Source organism: Larimichthys crocea, chromosome VIII (assembly GCF_000972845.2).
Source record: "Larimichthys crocea isolate SSNF chromosome VIII, L_crocea_2.0, whole genome shotgun sequence".
Classification (NCBI taxonomy): Eukaryota; Metazoa; Chordata; class Actinopteri; family Sciaenidae; genus Larimichthys; species Larimichthys crocea.
The window spans coordinates 22,065,692-22,081,209 of record NC_040018.1 but is presented as its reverse complement, the minus strand read 5'-3'; the positions used below and the strand labels follow the sequence as shown (position 1 = coordinate 22,081,209).

The following is a 15,518-nucleotide window of genomic DNA, read 5'->3' as shown; positions in this document are numbered from 1 at the left end:
TGTGGGTGATGCATAAAGGCAGCCACATAGACGCTGAGCGTTTACGGTGCGCTTTCATGATCGGTGAGTTGAAAAAGGGCTGACGTGGTTGAAGCCCACACCGGCAGAAAAACACCTGGATTTGAGATGCACGCAAGAGTTGAAAGGAGGTTGGCGGAACATGAACTGGAGCATGTTCAAAGCATGATTGCTATTTTTACACATAGTCTAAGATGAAAGTGACACTGCTTTTGATTTAGAAATAGGGTGGAAGCATATGGAATAGCCATGCTGACATTTCGGAGAAAGTGTTTGGGGGGGAAAAAAACATGCATTCAAAACTACTACTACTACTACTTATAATAATAAAAATAATAATAATACTAATAATAATAATAATAAGTCGCCTTTTCTTTTTAATATCACAGCCATTTAACCGTAAACCACTGATTTAAAACCACGTGGACCGACCTATAAGCAATTTGTAGATCTGTACCTGCGCTGCAGCTGCGCAGTGCAACATCTCGAGCGTGCTGGAGCTACTTCCGCCGCCAGCGCCCGCTCAATGTGGGATTTGTAGTCCTTACCGCCGCGTCTTTAGCATCTCCTTAAAGAACCTCTCGACAAAAACACATTTTACACTGAAAATATTGACCACAGGGCTCCAGCTGTTACAACACGACAGGCTGCCCCCGTGTGTGCTCTTTCTCACACGGGAATAGATTACGGCACCGTGTGTCGGTGCACTACAATGACCAACGTCGCCCCTAATAAAAGCGAGGCAGTGTAAACACAACTCCAGGAACATGAAAAGATCGGGTGACAGTGAGGGGGAGAAGAGAAGAAAGGTATTGATAGCGTTTTTATCCGTTAGGTCTGGCATATTTCTAAGCCCTGTCGCTCGTTAAATATCTAATGCTCCTTATGTGATGCTGCTGGCTACATTTAAAAGGCTCAAAAGCCGCGAATGTCAGCGCATACCTCACCTTGCCTGTTTCCTTTATTGTGTTTTCCATTTTTTTTTCCCCCTCAGTCTACCACAATGAAGAATTACAGTTGCATTAAAACGGTGCTTCGTCACGTAAATACACTGCAGATAAGAAGCTGTAGCTTGCAGGATAAGGTCTTGGCAACATCCCATATCAAGTAGAAACACGATATGAATTAGCAGGATGTGTGTGTGTGTGTGAGGAAATGGTGAAATATCATAACTCTTCCATAGGTTGGACATTAATATTTTATAGGAAAACAAACAGGCAAACGTTGGAGATAAATTTTGGATGTCAGGCTGGTGTGAAGAGTGAAGAACAATGAGTCAGTCGTGAGTTATATACTCCTGTATCAGGAGCAGCTGAGTGCAACAGTAAAGATAAATGGTAAAGTTGGTGTGTGGTGCATCTCAGATTTGGCGAGGTGCCAGGCCAGCAGTCTACAGCTGATTCAGGCTTCACTATAGATGCACTGGATAATTACTGGAGCTCTCATGCACATGCACAATGCAGATAACTCATCGGCTAATGTTGTGATCACAGTTTTGAAGTGCTGTCATGTGTCAGCTGTAGGTATGATCAAATAATCCTGCACAGGGAGATTTCGTGCAGGATTGGATGCAACAGAGATGCATTTATAACCCCGTGTTGACTATGTGTGTGCTGGTGTTTCGTGTTGACGTGCGGTTAAACAGGCTAACTTTGGTGTTTGTCGAGATACTAAAGAAGAGGAAGGAAAGAGGTGTGCCGTGTGCCCAAGGCATCCTGAAGTTCTGTTGCGCCTATAGTAATAGTGTCTGTCTGTCTGTCTGCCTCTGTTTCTCTTCTTATCTCCTGACTTGGACGCGGTCTGCTGTGGCACATGTGTTTGGATCATGTTAGACAGCAGTGAAACTATGTAGGACGTGGTTCCTCCTGTTTATGAAAGCAGCCATGGCGGCCAGATGAGCGGCTCAGAGAGAGAACTCATTCCAGCTGGCCCTCAGGCAGTCAGGCAGCGCTGCACAGACCTAATGGCTTAGCTTCCTTTCTCTTTAGATAAATAAAAGAATGAGCAAGAGGAATTTAAAATTGCAAAATAACTATGTGACTGTCGTCGAGCAGCCAAGAGAGAAGCTGCATGTATTTTGGCCACGTTTTAAAAAATATATAATAACAGTGGTTGTATAATGATACAGTTATTATGATAACTAATAACTTGGATATGATGGTTGTCTTATCCAGTAAGCGAGTGTGTTTGCAGTGCTGCACAAAGTGAGAGATGCGCTGCGATGGGTCCACTGTCATTCCGAGTTAGGGAATGCAAGCACCAACATGATCGGTGCCAAATGAACCTTCCCACCACAGCAAGTCAGAATAACATACTGACAGGTGGGTTGTCATCGCCTGTATATTGTATATTTTTTCGAAGTGAAATGGAATAGGATATTAGTCTAACTGCACAGGGAGAATTAATCACTACCCCTCCATATTAATTCACATAAAATGTGAAATAATTATAAAAGAAGGATGTCTTCTTTGTGGTTTTTGCAATGCTTTAGGTTCTCCTGTAGCTTCCACTCCTGAGCAACATTAAACCCATCTTGCACTCTAATTAATTGAAACAAGTTCATTATGTTTTATCAGTATTGTCATCTCAAGATGAATTTCCACACATGCCTTGGCAAACGTGGAAACAGCACTGGCCCTGTCCCTTAACCCGATGTTCTAATGCTGTCTTCTGATGCAAGCTCGCCATTTGGACAGTGATGACAAGAATAAACTGCTGTGTTGAAACAGGAAGTGTGTGTGTATGTGTGAGCGGCAGGGTAAGTAATGATCACACAGGGTCACCAGATGTTGTGAGGTCCTGGGCTCAGCCCAGCCCAGCCCATTGCTTAGATCAGCCTCATTGGTTTGTTCTGGTCGTGGCACCTAGTGCAAGCTGTTTAGGGTATTTAATTTCTGAACACTCATTAAAATGGTTTGTGTTTCCCTTGGCAATTCTGTTAAATTAACAACTACCGAGGTAAAAGCTGATTATGTGGCCACACATCCAGACATGGTTAATCAATTCTCCCGCACAAAATGTTAGCTGGTGAATTAGTGTAAAGGAAACGATTTATGGCGACTAATGCCGACGTCCTGTCATGTCAGGCCTGGTGTTTTAGCAAGAGGGGGGTGTCAGATTCAGCACATTCAGCAGCTTTGCGCTCTGCCGGCCATCTTTTTCTCCCTTTTAACCCAAGCTACATGCTGCTTGCTCTATTAATGAGCCAATAATGGAGAAATAGTGTTGGGTGCTGACATAAAACATGGGTATGGATACCTAAGGCAGGGTGGCGCATAAGCTCCAACAGAGCTAGATTTACACCTAGGCTCTGTGTAGAATGGTAGAAAAGGGAACACTCGGCATGGGGGCTCTTACAGCTTCATCAGACCCCCGTCGGTCGAGCTGTGGAAAAACCAGGGCTCAGAAAAATACGGCTGTGGCAGATAATGATACCATTACACTAATGGAGCTGGCAAATGAAGGAGAACCCAGATGCCCTGCTTTATTACCGGAGGGGGTCATTTCCTCGCTGCATTCCTAATGGCCTGAGCACACAGTATTGATCAGGCTATCATGCTGCTAATCCTCTACAGAATTACTTATCGCTGGCTAGGTGTCGATCCACCGCATGCCCTGCTTTGGCCTTGCCGCTGGGCGGCCACTGTGTGTCCAGCAGGGACCCACCGGGCCGTTTATCCAGTCATGATTTAGGGCCATGCAGGGATGGTGTCTGGGAGGTCTTCAGCTGTGGGCTGGCCAGTTCAATGTGTAAAAAAACTGAGGCAAATGAACCTTACAGCTTTCATTTAATTAAGGAGTAGGCAATGATGTGGTTCCTCCCACTTTATGGCCCCATTGGCCGCTGTGGAGCAGGCGAAGCTGTGAGGTAGGGTGTTGTTCTCAGTAATTGTGTTGTGCTGTAAATAAGAACAGGCAGCTCTTGTGCCACCAGCAGCAGCAGGATGCAACGTTTTCACCATTGGTCTGATTACAAGGTGCTCTACACACGGAAATTTGTTTCTTCAGGCTTAATTGTAGTGGACCCTCCAATTCCAGGCCTGATTACTACAGTTAGAATAGCAGATTTATGTGCGGAAAAATGTTCTACATTATTCATGGTATGCATTATTTGAACATGACCGAAAATGGTGCAGCCTGGACCCATCATCATTACAAATGAATAGGAGGGTCAGGTAGCACAGAACACTTTGCCCAGGGCTTGTGACCTGTCATATCCTTGGCCCCTTTACTGGGCCCCTGTGTGCATTAGCATCCTCAGGCCACTGGAAGTGTGACATCCTAGTATCAGCAGACCCCTCTTGTCACCTCTGGCCTTGGCTAATCAAAGAGTTTACCTTAAGGGGGGCATTTAGCCCTGTTCGTTAGGGCTACTCCAGTGGCCATAAAGAAGTATTTATATATTTCCATCTGGAACAACCTGTCGTGGGTAGGGAAACTAGCTATTGATCCAGATATTTAGTCATTTCTTTCTGCGTGCGCCATCAATATTGTGCAAACATCTGTCCACGTGAGACTTGACCTCAGCCCCAGCCTCTATTTTTCCCTCCCATTGGAGTTCAGTGATATACTATTCTGAAAAGTAAAATCAATGAATGAATATGAAGTTTTGGTGCGTAATATAGTGCAGGCCCAAGGCCCCAGGTCTTTCATTGATCTGCTACGTGAGCATTGGAGGGGGCTGATTAGTCTGCTGCTGAGCTTTCCCTCTACATGTCTTTACCTTGTCTTGCCTATTTGATCTTTGGCTCATATATTTAGACTGAGTTGTTTACAGATCAGCTTGGTTTGTCAGGCGTCTGTAAAATAAAATAATTTAGCCAGCATACTGAAAGCGCATATGCAGTATGTTCGTGCTCAGTATGGGGTAAGAATGTCATAACTTGTATTAGAGTGAAATAAATTAGATATGAGATGTAATGCTGAGATATTTACAATATTGCCCTTACTTTTATTTTACAGTTTCTGAGGCATAGAAGTGTGTGTAAATTAATTTTAGTTGAACAGTGTAGGAGAATCTCTAATTTGACCTTAGGAGCATTGCAGATAATGTAATGCAGGATAGGTCTTAGTTCGGTGATGGAAGGATGGGATTGATTATTCTATGTTTTGTCCCACTTCATCTGTGATGTACAGTCATTAAATTTGACCATTATGCACTATGTCCTATAACTGGTGACATTTAAACGTATGGAAACTGTTTCCTTAAAATAAAACAATGCATCGAGTTGCTGTTTTTCGCCCATGAGATGCTGCTCTGTCGAAGGCATTCAGTTATCAGCCATATGATGTGAGAAATCCTGCACGTCGTTCCCTCACTTCCTACCACCTTTTTTTTTATATATATATATAGCAGCCTGTGTTGAATGTATGACATTTTCAAAGTACATGATGTCTACATTTGGTTTGCATCTGGAAGGATATCAACTTTTACGGCCACGCCTGCATTGTCTCAGGGTACATGGCTAAGATGGCTCGCCACTGATTCCCATATGTGCTCAGGAGGACCTGTGATCTTACTAAACATTTAAATGGAAAAACAGAGATAGCCTTATGCTAGGCATTACGGTTTGGTGTGGCTTTGGATTTGAACTACTTAGTGAGTAATAGTGTAACAGAAAGTAAAGTAGGTAAAAGTAAAAGGGTCATCTGCAGAGGTTTGCTCCATGTGCTACTCCCCTCTGATTGGTTGGCAACTCAATGGCACGAGAAAGAGTTCTGCCAAAGGCAAACTCAGACATATTTCCAAAGACTTTCCACAGATATAACACCACATAAATCACGTCTTAGACCTATGCAACCATGTTTAGCTTGATTTCCTATTACTAGCTGTTAGTCTTTGCAACATTCTTCCAAATAAAAAATATATTATTGAAGCTTGGTTGTTTAAAAACACTGAAAAATAGCCTGCACGTGACAGTAAGTGTTAGGTAATAGTACTACTATGTTCAGCATTATCGCCCGGATGGGTTTTCTCCAATGGATGCAGTCACTAAGATTGTCCAAACAGCCCTTGACAGCTTATATGTTTGACAGCCCCTACCGAGCACCTCATATTAGTGTTGAGGCATTAGCCACAGATGTCAACGTATTCACAAACAAGGGCGCGATGTGGATCATGCAAACTGGCCGACCAGATCAGCCGTCAGATTCAATGAGATTACATCGAATGTGACCTGCCCAAGTGGGGTTCATCTGTCATGCATGTGTCCTGTCACAAGAGAGACATAGAATAATCAGTTCAATCAATAGATGTTGGTGGCTCATTGGACTGGTGCTGAATAAACATGGGAATGACCCTCTCACCTCATACACAGAGGCTAGAGCCTCTAGGGGGTTCATTAGCCACTCGAGGCTATGATCCAGGCACGTCGTTATTTTCCTTTTCTGTTTGTTTGGCATTCTGGTGTGTGTGTGTGTGTGTGTGTGTGAGATATGTGTGTGCGTACGTGCACATCTATAATGTGTGTGTTGTGGCTGCTGGTGGTGTTAACGCTAAGAGAACATAGCATATAAGTGATAAAAACCTTTAGTAAACACTGTGGATATTGAAAAGATGAACAATTACAGATCCAATATTACATCAGACTGACTCAGTCTCTGAAGCCCTTGAAGCAAAAATGTCAGCCAACATTCGATTCTACCCAGAATAGGTCGTAGCCACCCTGTTGTTGTTGCTAATTTTAGGCAACTCCCAAAAAAAAATGATTTCACCGTGCACCTGCATAAGACAGAGCCGTCTTCATGCTGTTTATTTGTGAATTTATTTTCCTTTGTAATGACTCACCTTTCCAATAAAGTAAAAGTGCCTACTGCTACGGTGTTGCCCAACATCTGGTTTCAATGGAAAGTCTAAAACCCTTCATTCACAAAAGCTGCAGGAGACCAGGTTCACAAGGCGCTGTAAATAGTAACTGTTAATTTGTACATCATAAGTTCTTTTCCATAAACGTGAGCAATGAAAGTGTGTTAAAATACCTGCCGTTTAACGTATTGCTTTGTAGGGCCTGAATGTAGGAAGTGCCTGCTTTAGCCCGAGCCAGGTTTTTCAGCATCGCTGTAAAGTTAGCCAGCTGGAGGTACACTTGGCCTCCTCTGCTAACCACCATTAACAAAATACCACAGGTAGTTTGTACTTGTAAAAACAAACATAATGTTATTTTAATGTGTTACTGTGTTACTTTATTGGAAGGGTATGATGGCAGTGATGTCAGCTTAGGGTTAGATTTCTCATGGTTATCAATTAGCAAGGCAGAAAAAAAAAAGCATTCAAATAGCCGTTAATCTGTGTAATAGAACACAAAAATATTGATGTTAAATGACTTTTAGTCGTAAGCATCAGCTGCTTACATCTCTGTAGCTGCACCAACTTCCAGTCCGGATTAGGTTTCTCTGGTTAGCCCGGATTCGCTTTCATGGAGCTCTTTGTATTGCTCGTTCCAGCATTTACTCTGCATCAAGTCTTTGAGAAGTGTCTGCTCACTTCAGGTAGTCTGTTCATGTCTCAGTGATTCTTCCTCAGAGCCCCCCCTCCCCCATGTGTTTTTTTTCTTCATCAACCTAACTTTTCCTTGCATATGCGAAGGAGCCAACGACAGTTTGACTGGCATGCTGTCAGACAGGCGATGCCTTTCCAACGGTGGAGCATCAGCCCTTTCCTGAGAGCTTGTATATGTGTGTGTGTGTGTCTTTGCGTGTGTGTAGAAAAGTGGGGGTATTGTCAGGACGTGACCGGCACACTTTGCATGTTCTTCTTCGAGACAGGTGCTCCTGGGTGAGCACTGGTGCATGACAGTTGCCTTTCATCGCTGTCTTCTCTACACTTAACCCCTGACCAGCACCCCCTCCCGCACTCCTTCCTCTTCCTCCTCATCCTCTTCTCCTCCCACCCTCTTTCCTCCACGTCTGACCTCTTCTCACGGCACTTCCCTCGGCCGTCCTGAGTGATGGACTCCGAAGGCTGGTGGGCGGGTTGCGCTTAGTATGTGGTGGTGTGGTGCGGCAGGCTTGTCACAAGCCTAACGCTGTCAGGCCACGGAAACCCAGCTGTCCAGACTGAATCACACACACACACACACACACACACACACACACACTCACGCCCACATATACTTACACCCACACCGCAACTTTTTGTTCAGCAGTCCGTAATTCCATCCACTGGCGCTGTCAAGCACTTGATCAAACGTGCATAAAGAAAGGAGCCCCTTGGCTGAATCCCATCTTCTCTCTTCCTATCATAATGTAGGCAGATTTTCCCTCCTCTGCCTGTTTCCTCAACTCTGTTTATTCAGATGAGCCTGACTGGGGGGCAACAGGTCACATCCACTTGCCTGGCTAAAATGATCCTGAATTGAGGGTTGTCTCCAGTGAGATGGAGAGAGAAAAAACACAAGGAGGGGTTAGGAAGGGCTGCTGAGCGGTCATGTCAGGGCTGTTTTGGGGGCTGTCTGTCTGCGTGTGTGTGTGTGTGCATGTGCCATGGCAGGGGTAGGGGTTAGGGAGTTTGAAGGTTCAGTTGTCAACCCCTGTGTCATGCTTGCCCTGGCCCTGTTATGTAGAGGGCATCCACTGTCATTTGTCGAGGGGACTATTTGAAGTGAATGAGCCACAGAAACATAAAAAGCCAGCGTGAGCTCCCAGGTGCCGTCAAGTACCATTCGTTTAAAAGAATAAACTTGTACTCTGCAGGAACTAATCCCTTATTAATTTGACATCCCAAAAGTTTGCGTGTAGTTAGCTTTCTTTGTTTAAGAGTTGGCCTTTTAATCAAAATCATACCTGTGTTTATTCTCGATGGAGACTGATCCAGATGTTTTATGTGGGAAGTGCTTAGTTTTATGTTGTTTTCCCTTTTTATTTTTCAAGCTTCATCATGTTAAATGAAGTAGGTGGATTAAAGTCATGCTTGAAGCCAACTTTGGGGAAGACATGTATTAGGTTAGCTTGTAGTTTTCATCCAACAGTCGTTCTGTACCTCCAAGTTTTTTGAAGTTTATCCCTGTGTGTGTGTGTGTGTGTGTGTGTGTGTGTGTGTGTGTTTGTCAGTGTAGGTGTGTGTTTCATCTGACATGCATCTCCCACATTCTCTTCACTATAGAAAAACAGCAGTGGTTAAGACTCCTTAAACTTGTTGTCAGAGTGTCAGCGAAGACATGAGCACAGCGCACACTATGAGCTTAATCCAACAACAGCCCGTCTGCCGTACTGTACACCCCGCTATCTTCAAGCGAGTGGACCCCTTCCTCACAGCCATTGTCATATATATGGGGGGGGGCATTGTCACATATGAGATGGACTCATGTAAATGCGCTGACAGGCTACTGTCTCGGCTGACTGACAGCACAGAGGGATTGGGCTAATCTGAGTGACTGATTCGAGGCGCGCAGCGGTTCGGCTGTCCCCATAACTCCTGAGAAATAGACAGCTTCGGCGGAGTTATCTGTGTTTGTAAGTCCTTCTGCTGCGCTGGGATGACAATAGGGATTAGTGCCAAGGTTCTTTAAACTGTTTTTTTATTTTATTTTTGGGAGGGGGAAAGGGGGCCTCTTATCGGTGTCTCGGCAGGATGCTGCCGCAGCCAGTTTTCCTTGACTGTCAATTAAAGAGGGGATCATTAACTTCAAGGGTATAAATGTTCTAACACTGGTATTACGTTGGGAAGCTAAGTCGCTGACAGATGTTCCAACTTTAATTCTCCACTTGTTTTTTTGTCCTTTAATTAATTTATGTATCACCGTTCGGGTTTTAAATATTTTTTCCCCCTGTCTGCTCTTTGTTAGCCTGTAATCTCAGTTACCATGGTAGTCGCAAAGACGATTGGGCCTTGTCACTCGCCTGTGTTTCTTACGTGGTTCAATCGGCTAATGTATTCAATATCACCCAAACTGAAAGGTAAACAGTATCTAATGGCGCATGCACTGCCTCAATGCAGCCTGGGAGGTGCTGGGCGGGAGGAGAACGGCATGTCTGCCTCTAGCTCTACAGGCTTTTCAGGACGACCCAACTCTTTAGAACGGCGCCTGATGAAAAGAAAAAAGTGTGCAGCTTGTATCTCTGTACATGTGTTTTTTTTCTTTTTGGAGGTAAACAAAAGTAGTACTACTTTGGGGTTTTCTTTGGGAAGCTTCGTTGGCGGTTGCGAAGCACGAGCGTGACAGCTGTGGTTGAGATTTCCTCAGAGTGGAAGTACAGACGCAGAGTTGCGGCGGCATACAGTAAGGTGTATACTGTAGGTAGCCACATCGAGAAAAAGAAAGAAAACAAGAGGAGGAGAGACGTTAAGGGGAGTGGGAGAGAGATAGGTGACAGAGACTGCTAATGGGCAAACTCTCTTCATCCACCACAACTGCCATCACCACCACCACCACCCCGTTCTCTCGTGACAGCTCTTTTCCTTTGTTCTCCCCCTCGGCCCACTCTCTGCCCGGGATTCGTGACAAGTTTTCGCGGGCTGATCAAACGCTGCGGTGACACCTGATTAGGATATAGCGCGTGTTTACAGTCGTGCATGGCGAGGACCCCCCCCCTTTCTCAGACAACAAGGGAGACTTCACCTTGACTAATTAAATTTGCACCTGCAATGCCAGCTGTGACAGCCACTGGAGGGCTGCATTTATTTATGTCACTCCATACATACTTCCTGTGACGTTTATAGAGACTGAGTTTACAGTAGCTCCTCTGTTTACCCACAGTGTTTTTTTTTTTTAAATGGCTGTGTGTAATACCGTGGCTTTCAAAATTGCTTCTGACTGATACCAAAGAAAAATATATATTATTGTGTTTGCATATTTGCAGTGTAATTTGAACAAATATGATTTCTAATTACATTTCTGTCAATCTTTGCTTGAGCATCCCTTTCCTTTAAACTGGCAAAAGTTCAATGCAGAATTCACTTACAGTAGCTATGATAGCAGGTAGCACATATCGAATGAATTTGCATAATTAGGAAATTTAAATGGAATCATAAAAACTTTTACTTCAATTTTATGTTGTATTAGTGTTTAGTGGTCGTCGTTGGAATTTTTTCAGGGTCAGTTCTTCAAGCGAACTACAACATATTTAATTCCATATTGTCACTTGAGAGTTTGTGAGATCTGATGTTAAAAGGGTTGTGAACCCTTGTCTAAAATAATGTGATTTGTGACGTGTTCCTCGTCTAACGCTGTGTGTATTTAATCACGGGTTAATGTGCGTACACATGTGTGTGCTTGTATATGATCTGCCTTTCAGAGCGTGAATGTGTGTGTATCTATCTAAATCAGTGTTGAGAGTGTAAAAGGCCACAGCTGAAGTGAGCAGGACATCATTCACCCAGTAGCAGTAGACAGGGCCTAGTAATTTGTGGCTCAACCCCCTTCCTCACTTACTCTCTCTCTCTGTCTCTCCACAGCCCCCCTTACCCCACCATCCTGCCTCCCCAGCCTCAAATTGACCAGGCTCGACTGCTGGTCATGCTGTATTACATGGGTTAGATGAAGTAATTATTTCTAGGCCACTGACTACAAGCAAGATTAATAGTTTTTGAAACGGCCATAATGGAGGGCTGACCCGCCGTGACATAAGCATTATTTCAAGCTCACCTCCACTCTCATCCCTCTCACCTCTGGGCACTGGCAGAGTGTGATTTATACTTGGGTTAATGAGGGGAGGGGACCTAGGAGCCCAGGGCCACCAGCATACCAGTACAGTGTTACAAGCCTGCTCCCCAACTGAGCAGACAGTGTGGTCACTCGAGGAAGGAGTTTTTGCTTGATTGGGTTTTGGAGACGAGACATAAACCAATTAAAATCAGTTTTTAGTTTTATCGTTTTGCTGTATGTTGGAACTTAACGTGAAACTTAAAATGTTTGGCACTCACTGAGATGTCCTTGAAAGAACAGAACAATATGCCATTGATATTGATAAGCCCTGTATCCTGGGTCACTTTGTCTGTCCACTAACCCCCAACCATGATGCTCTGGAGCCTTAAGGACCGGAGAAGCTGGAAGGTTGTCACTAGGTGGCACTTGGACATCATGTTATCAAATGCTCTCTCCCCTCCACCCCACCCCACCATGCTCTTCCCCTCCCTGCCTGCCTCCCTCCCTTCCTTGCCTGCCTTAGTTCCTCCCTCCCCTCTGTGCTAAGTACACCTCAGATGTCAGGGTGTTTTATTTTTATTGGATGAGGGCAGTGTGTAATGCATTCACCTCCGTTCCTGCCAGCTGTTAAATGCCCCAGAACATGGTCTGGCCAGGCTCCGCCCCGTTAACCCCTCTGATTGGCTGTAATAATTAGCAGAAGTGAACAGTAACTATGGCGCCTAGCAAGGGTTTGGGACAGCTTGCAACTCCCTGATACGTACGTGACAGAATGGTCCATCCTGCCCAGGCTTAAGTGTCTTGGGTCTGGCCCAACCTGGCCATGTCCCTCTTTACTCGAGTGCATGTGTGTATTTTAAGCTTTAATATTAACCCTCAACTTAAACACATGCATGCAGTGTGGCACCAGCAATTACATTTTCAAATGGCTGGGTTTGTAAACCTCCAGGATGTTAATCTGTCACTATTCAAGCTACTGGGAAGAGTGAAAAGAGGATTAAGCTATTCAATTCCTGGTAGAATATTTTCCTTTGTTCAGAATGAGTGAAGGAAAAATAAATAAAGAAATGAGGTGGCTTCTCAAGCAAGACAAGTGCTAGACTTTAGGATTTGGCTAATGCCATTATAGCAAACTTATCTGCTTCGGGGTCTTCAAGGAAGACAGGCTGGCGGCCGTGTAAACAGCCACAAATAATATTGGTTCCTTAATTCAATATTAATCTCAGGTCACATCATAATGCCAGTTTATCTGGGTCAAACACCACATGAGATAGAATTAGACCTGTCCTAGATGTTCAGTCCACATCTGCTTTGCGCCATATGTTTTTCTAGTGGCTTAGGTGATTGTAAGCATTTCAATTTAGGCCACCGCTCTAGCTTATTAATAATAGCATAGTCCAAAATATGTTCCAACAAATAGATCTCGTAAAGCCAACCAAAGAAGCTGTCTGTGTAGTAGTGAAACTAAATATGATACAGTTGATTGCAGAACTGTAAAGTCCATTAACAAAGTACATGATGGATGGGACACTTAGGCCTGTGTTTGGAAAAATTGCAGCAGACAGCATCCTCTCTATTTTTCATATGTATATGATTTTTTTCCCCCCTTCCAAAGTGGCTCATTTTACGTGTTGTGTGTGAATGTGACATACAGCTGAGCTGAAGGTAAAATATCCTTGAAGTGTTTTGTCAAGCAACATACTGTATCAACTCTTATGTTTAGCATAAGTGTATAATATACCACATGATAATTGTCACAGCTGTCAGCCAAACCGGCACAGTACCCCCTATCTTAGCCCCTCATTTACCCTTGACTCCCAACCCCTCCGGTCGGATTGCACATCATCTTTATCCCAGATGAAGTACCAGACTCGGTAGTGTCAGAAGATGATCTAATATGGAGCGGGAAAGGACACAGAGCTGGGAAATCATAGTCATTTGGAGAGGTTGCTTGTCACATGATGGGTTTGATCAAACAGTGCTGCGGTACACAGAGCCGGGTCTTTGCACTGTCTAACAGTGGTACTGGATTAGAGACACAAGCCACTTCTACTGTGATCAGTCACTCACACATGGAGACACGCGGCAGGGCTGAAATCCTCCTTGCACACTTCATCCACATCATGTACACGCTTCTTTGTCAAGCCTACTGTATGCAAATGAGGGAACACTGCTGTTGACAATGATAGTGCTCCACATGCCGGTTGTTTCATTGTGTTCAGGCCCTTTTTTTTTTTTTGATGCTTTATTCTGTAATACAGGTGCCTTGGAGCGAGGTTACAGTACCGGCGAGTCTTGTTCTATAGCTGCCTGACCTGCCTGAGTGCCACTGATCTGTGACATGTTGAGACAATGGCAGCCTGTGTGAAGAGTCCGGCTCTACACCCCTCAGACTGTGTATGGCTAAGTGCTATTGAATTGTTTATTGTCACAAATCACAAACCTTTCAATGACTAGGTGCGACCACCGTACACCCACTCATCCATCCAGCTGCTCTGCCCTGAGTGATGTGTTGGTCTACTGGGCTCTGAGGAGCGTAACGTCAGCCTCCGGAGCTGGGGATTTTAAACGCTCCACCTGCTTATCGATCTCTTCTGCCCCGCTGAGCCAGCCAAGCTCAAGCAGCAGAGAGAGAAAGAGAGAAGGTGAGATGCAGAGGGGAAGGGCAATCTGGTGGCCTCAGTCCTTTGGTCCTGAGGTCTGTCCTTGACACTGCCTGTGGGACAGGCCTGGAGGACGCCTCTTGTCCTCCCTTTAAGCTCTGCATCAGGCCCCAACAGCTAGCCGGCCCTCCCCCTGGGCCAAGCTGCACTTTGCACAGCCCTATTGATTTTTTGGAGGGGCAGGAAAAGTGTGGCTGGATGGTGAGAGCGAATGAGGGAGGGAGGGAGGGAGGGGTAAATCGAGAGAGCTTTCTAAAGCACTGACTTCTCCTTGACTGCACCTCGAGACGCGACAACCCTGTTAGAACAACTCAGTGGCCCCGGTGCCCTCGCTGAAAACTGCTAATCACAGTCTTTCAATCAACGCTCCCCTTCCTCTCTTCTCTTTCCTCCCTCCATCCCTCTCCCGTCTTCATTTTCTCACTCTTTTTTTCCTGACTTTCCCCTCACTGAACTGAACCCCGCCTGAATACCAAGGGACTGCGTCTGCATTAAAACTGGCCATTCCACATGGAAAACAGCTGACCTCATGAAAGCATGTTGTAATTTGAAGGTGAAAACTAAAAAGCTTTTCTCGATCGACATAATCTTAATGGAAACATTATGGCCCAGCTGCAAACTAACAATTAAGGCAAAAGGGCAAATGGCCCTTGCATATTGGTGGCGGTAGCCAAGTTCCTACGGCTCTAGTGACGACAAAGGCTGCTAGTTCGAATCCTGCACTTGGTGTAATGCTCAATATGCCCTTGAACAAGTTGTTTAACCCCTAGTTCCTCCAGCAAGGAACTTTTACCGGCCTCCAGAAATCTGTACACATAGCTTCTGTGTGTGAAATTGTTTAAGTATGAGTGTGAAGCCGCTAGTATGTTTCTGATAAAGAGCATGCTCAGTCAATCTTTCCCAGATAAATAAAAAAAGGTTATGTGAGGCATACCTCGACAGATCTCTTAGGTAGCCCTCCTCTCTTTCTCTTCTTTCCTTGTCTTTTTCTCTCCAGATTTGACACTTGCTAAAGGTCACAGAAACATCTTTTTTTTTCTCCCCTTTGAGGTGTAGATAAGTGTGAAATAGATGTTGACACCACAGACACGTTGAAAAGCACTTAAACAGAGTGGCCATGTGCCAACCTGTCTGTGTCTGGCTTTGTGCATTTGTAAATACTTTTGAATGATTGATCTAGAAACCTGGGTCTCTCTGTAAGCCTGTCAGGTGCAGTGAGAGGAGATGGAGAGTTCAAAAAACAGATGAGGTCCAG

The 15,518-nt window shown here is 44.7% G+C and overlaps 1 protein-coding gene across 4 annotated transcripts in view; it reads left to right on the top strand.

Moving 5' to 3' along the window:
* Positions 1-709: 709 nt before the first annotated feature.
* fto (FTO alpha-ketoglutarate dependent dioxygenase) overlaps positions 710-15,518 on the top strand; it is a 114,680-nt gene continuing 99,871 nt past the window's right edge. For all 4 annotated transcript variants that reach the window (XM_027281324.1, XM_027281323.1, XM_027281325.1 and 1 more), the window contains exon 1: positions 710-827. In XM_027281324.1, coding sequence (XP_027137125.1) covers positions 786-827 — 42 coding nt within the window. In that variant the 5' untranslated portion in view covers positions 710-785. The remainder of the gene's footprint in view (positions 828-15,518) is intronic.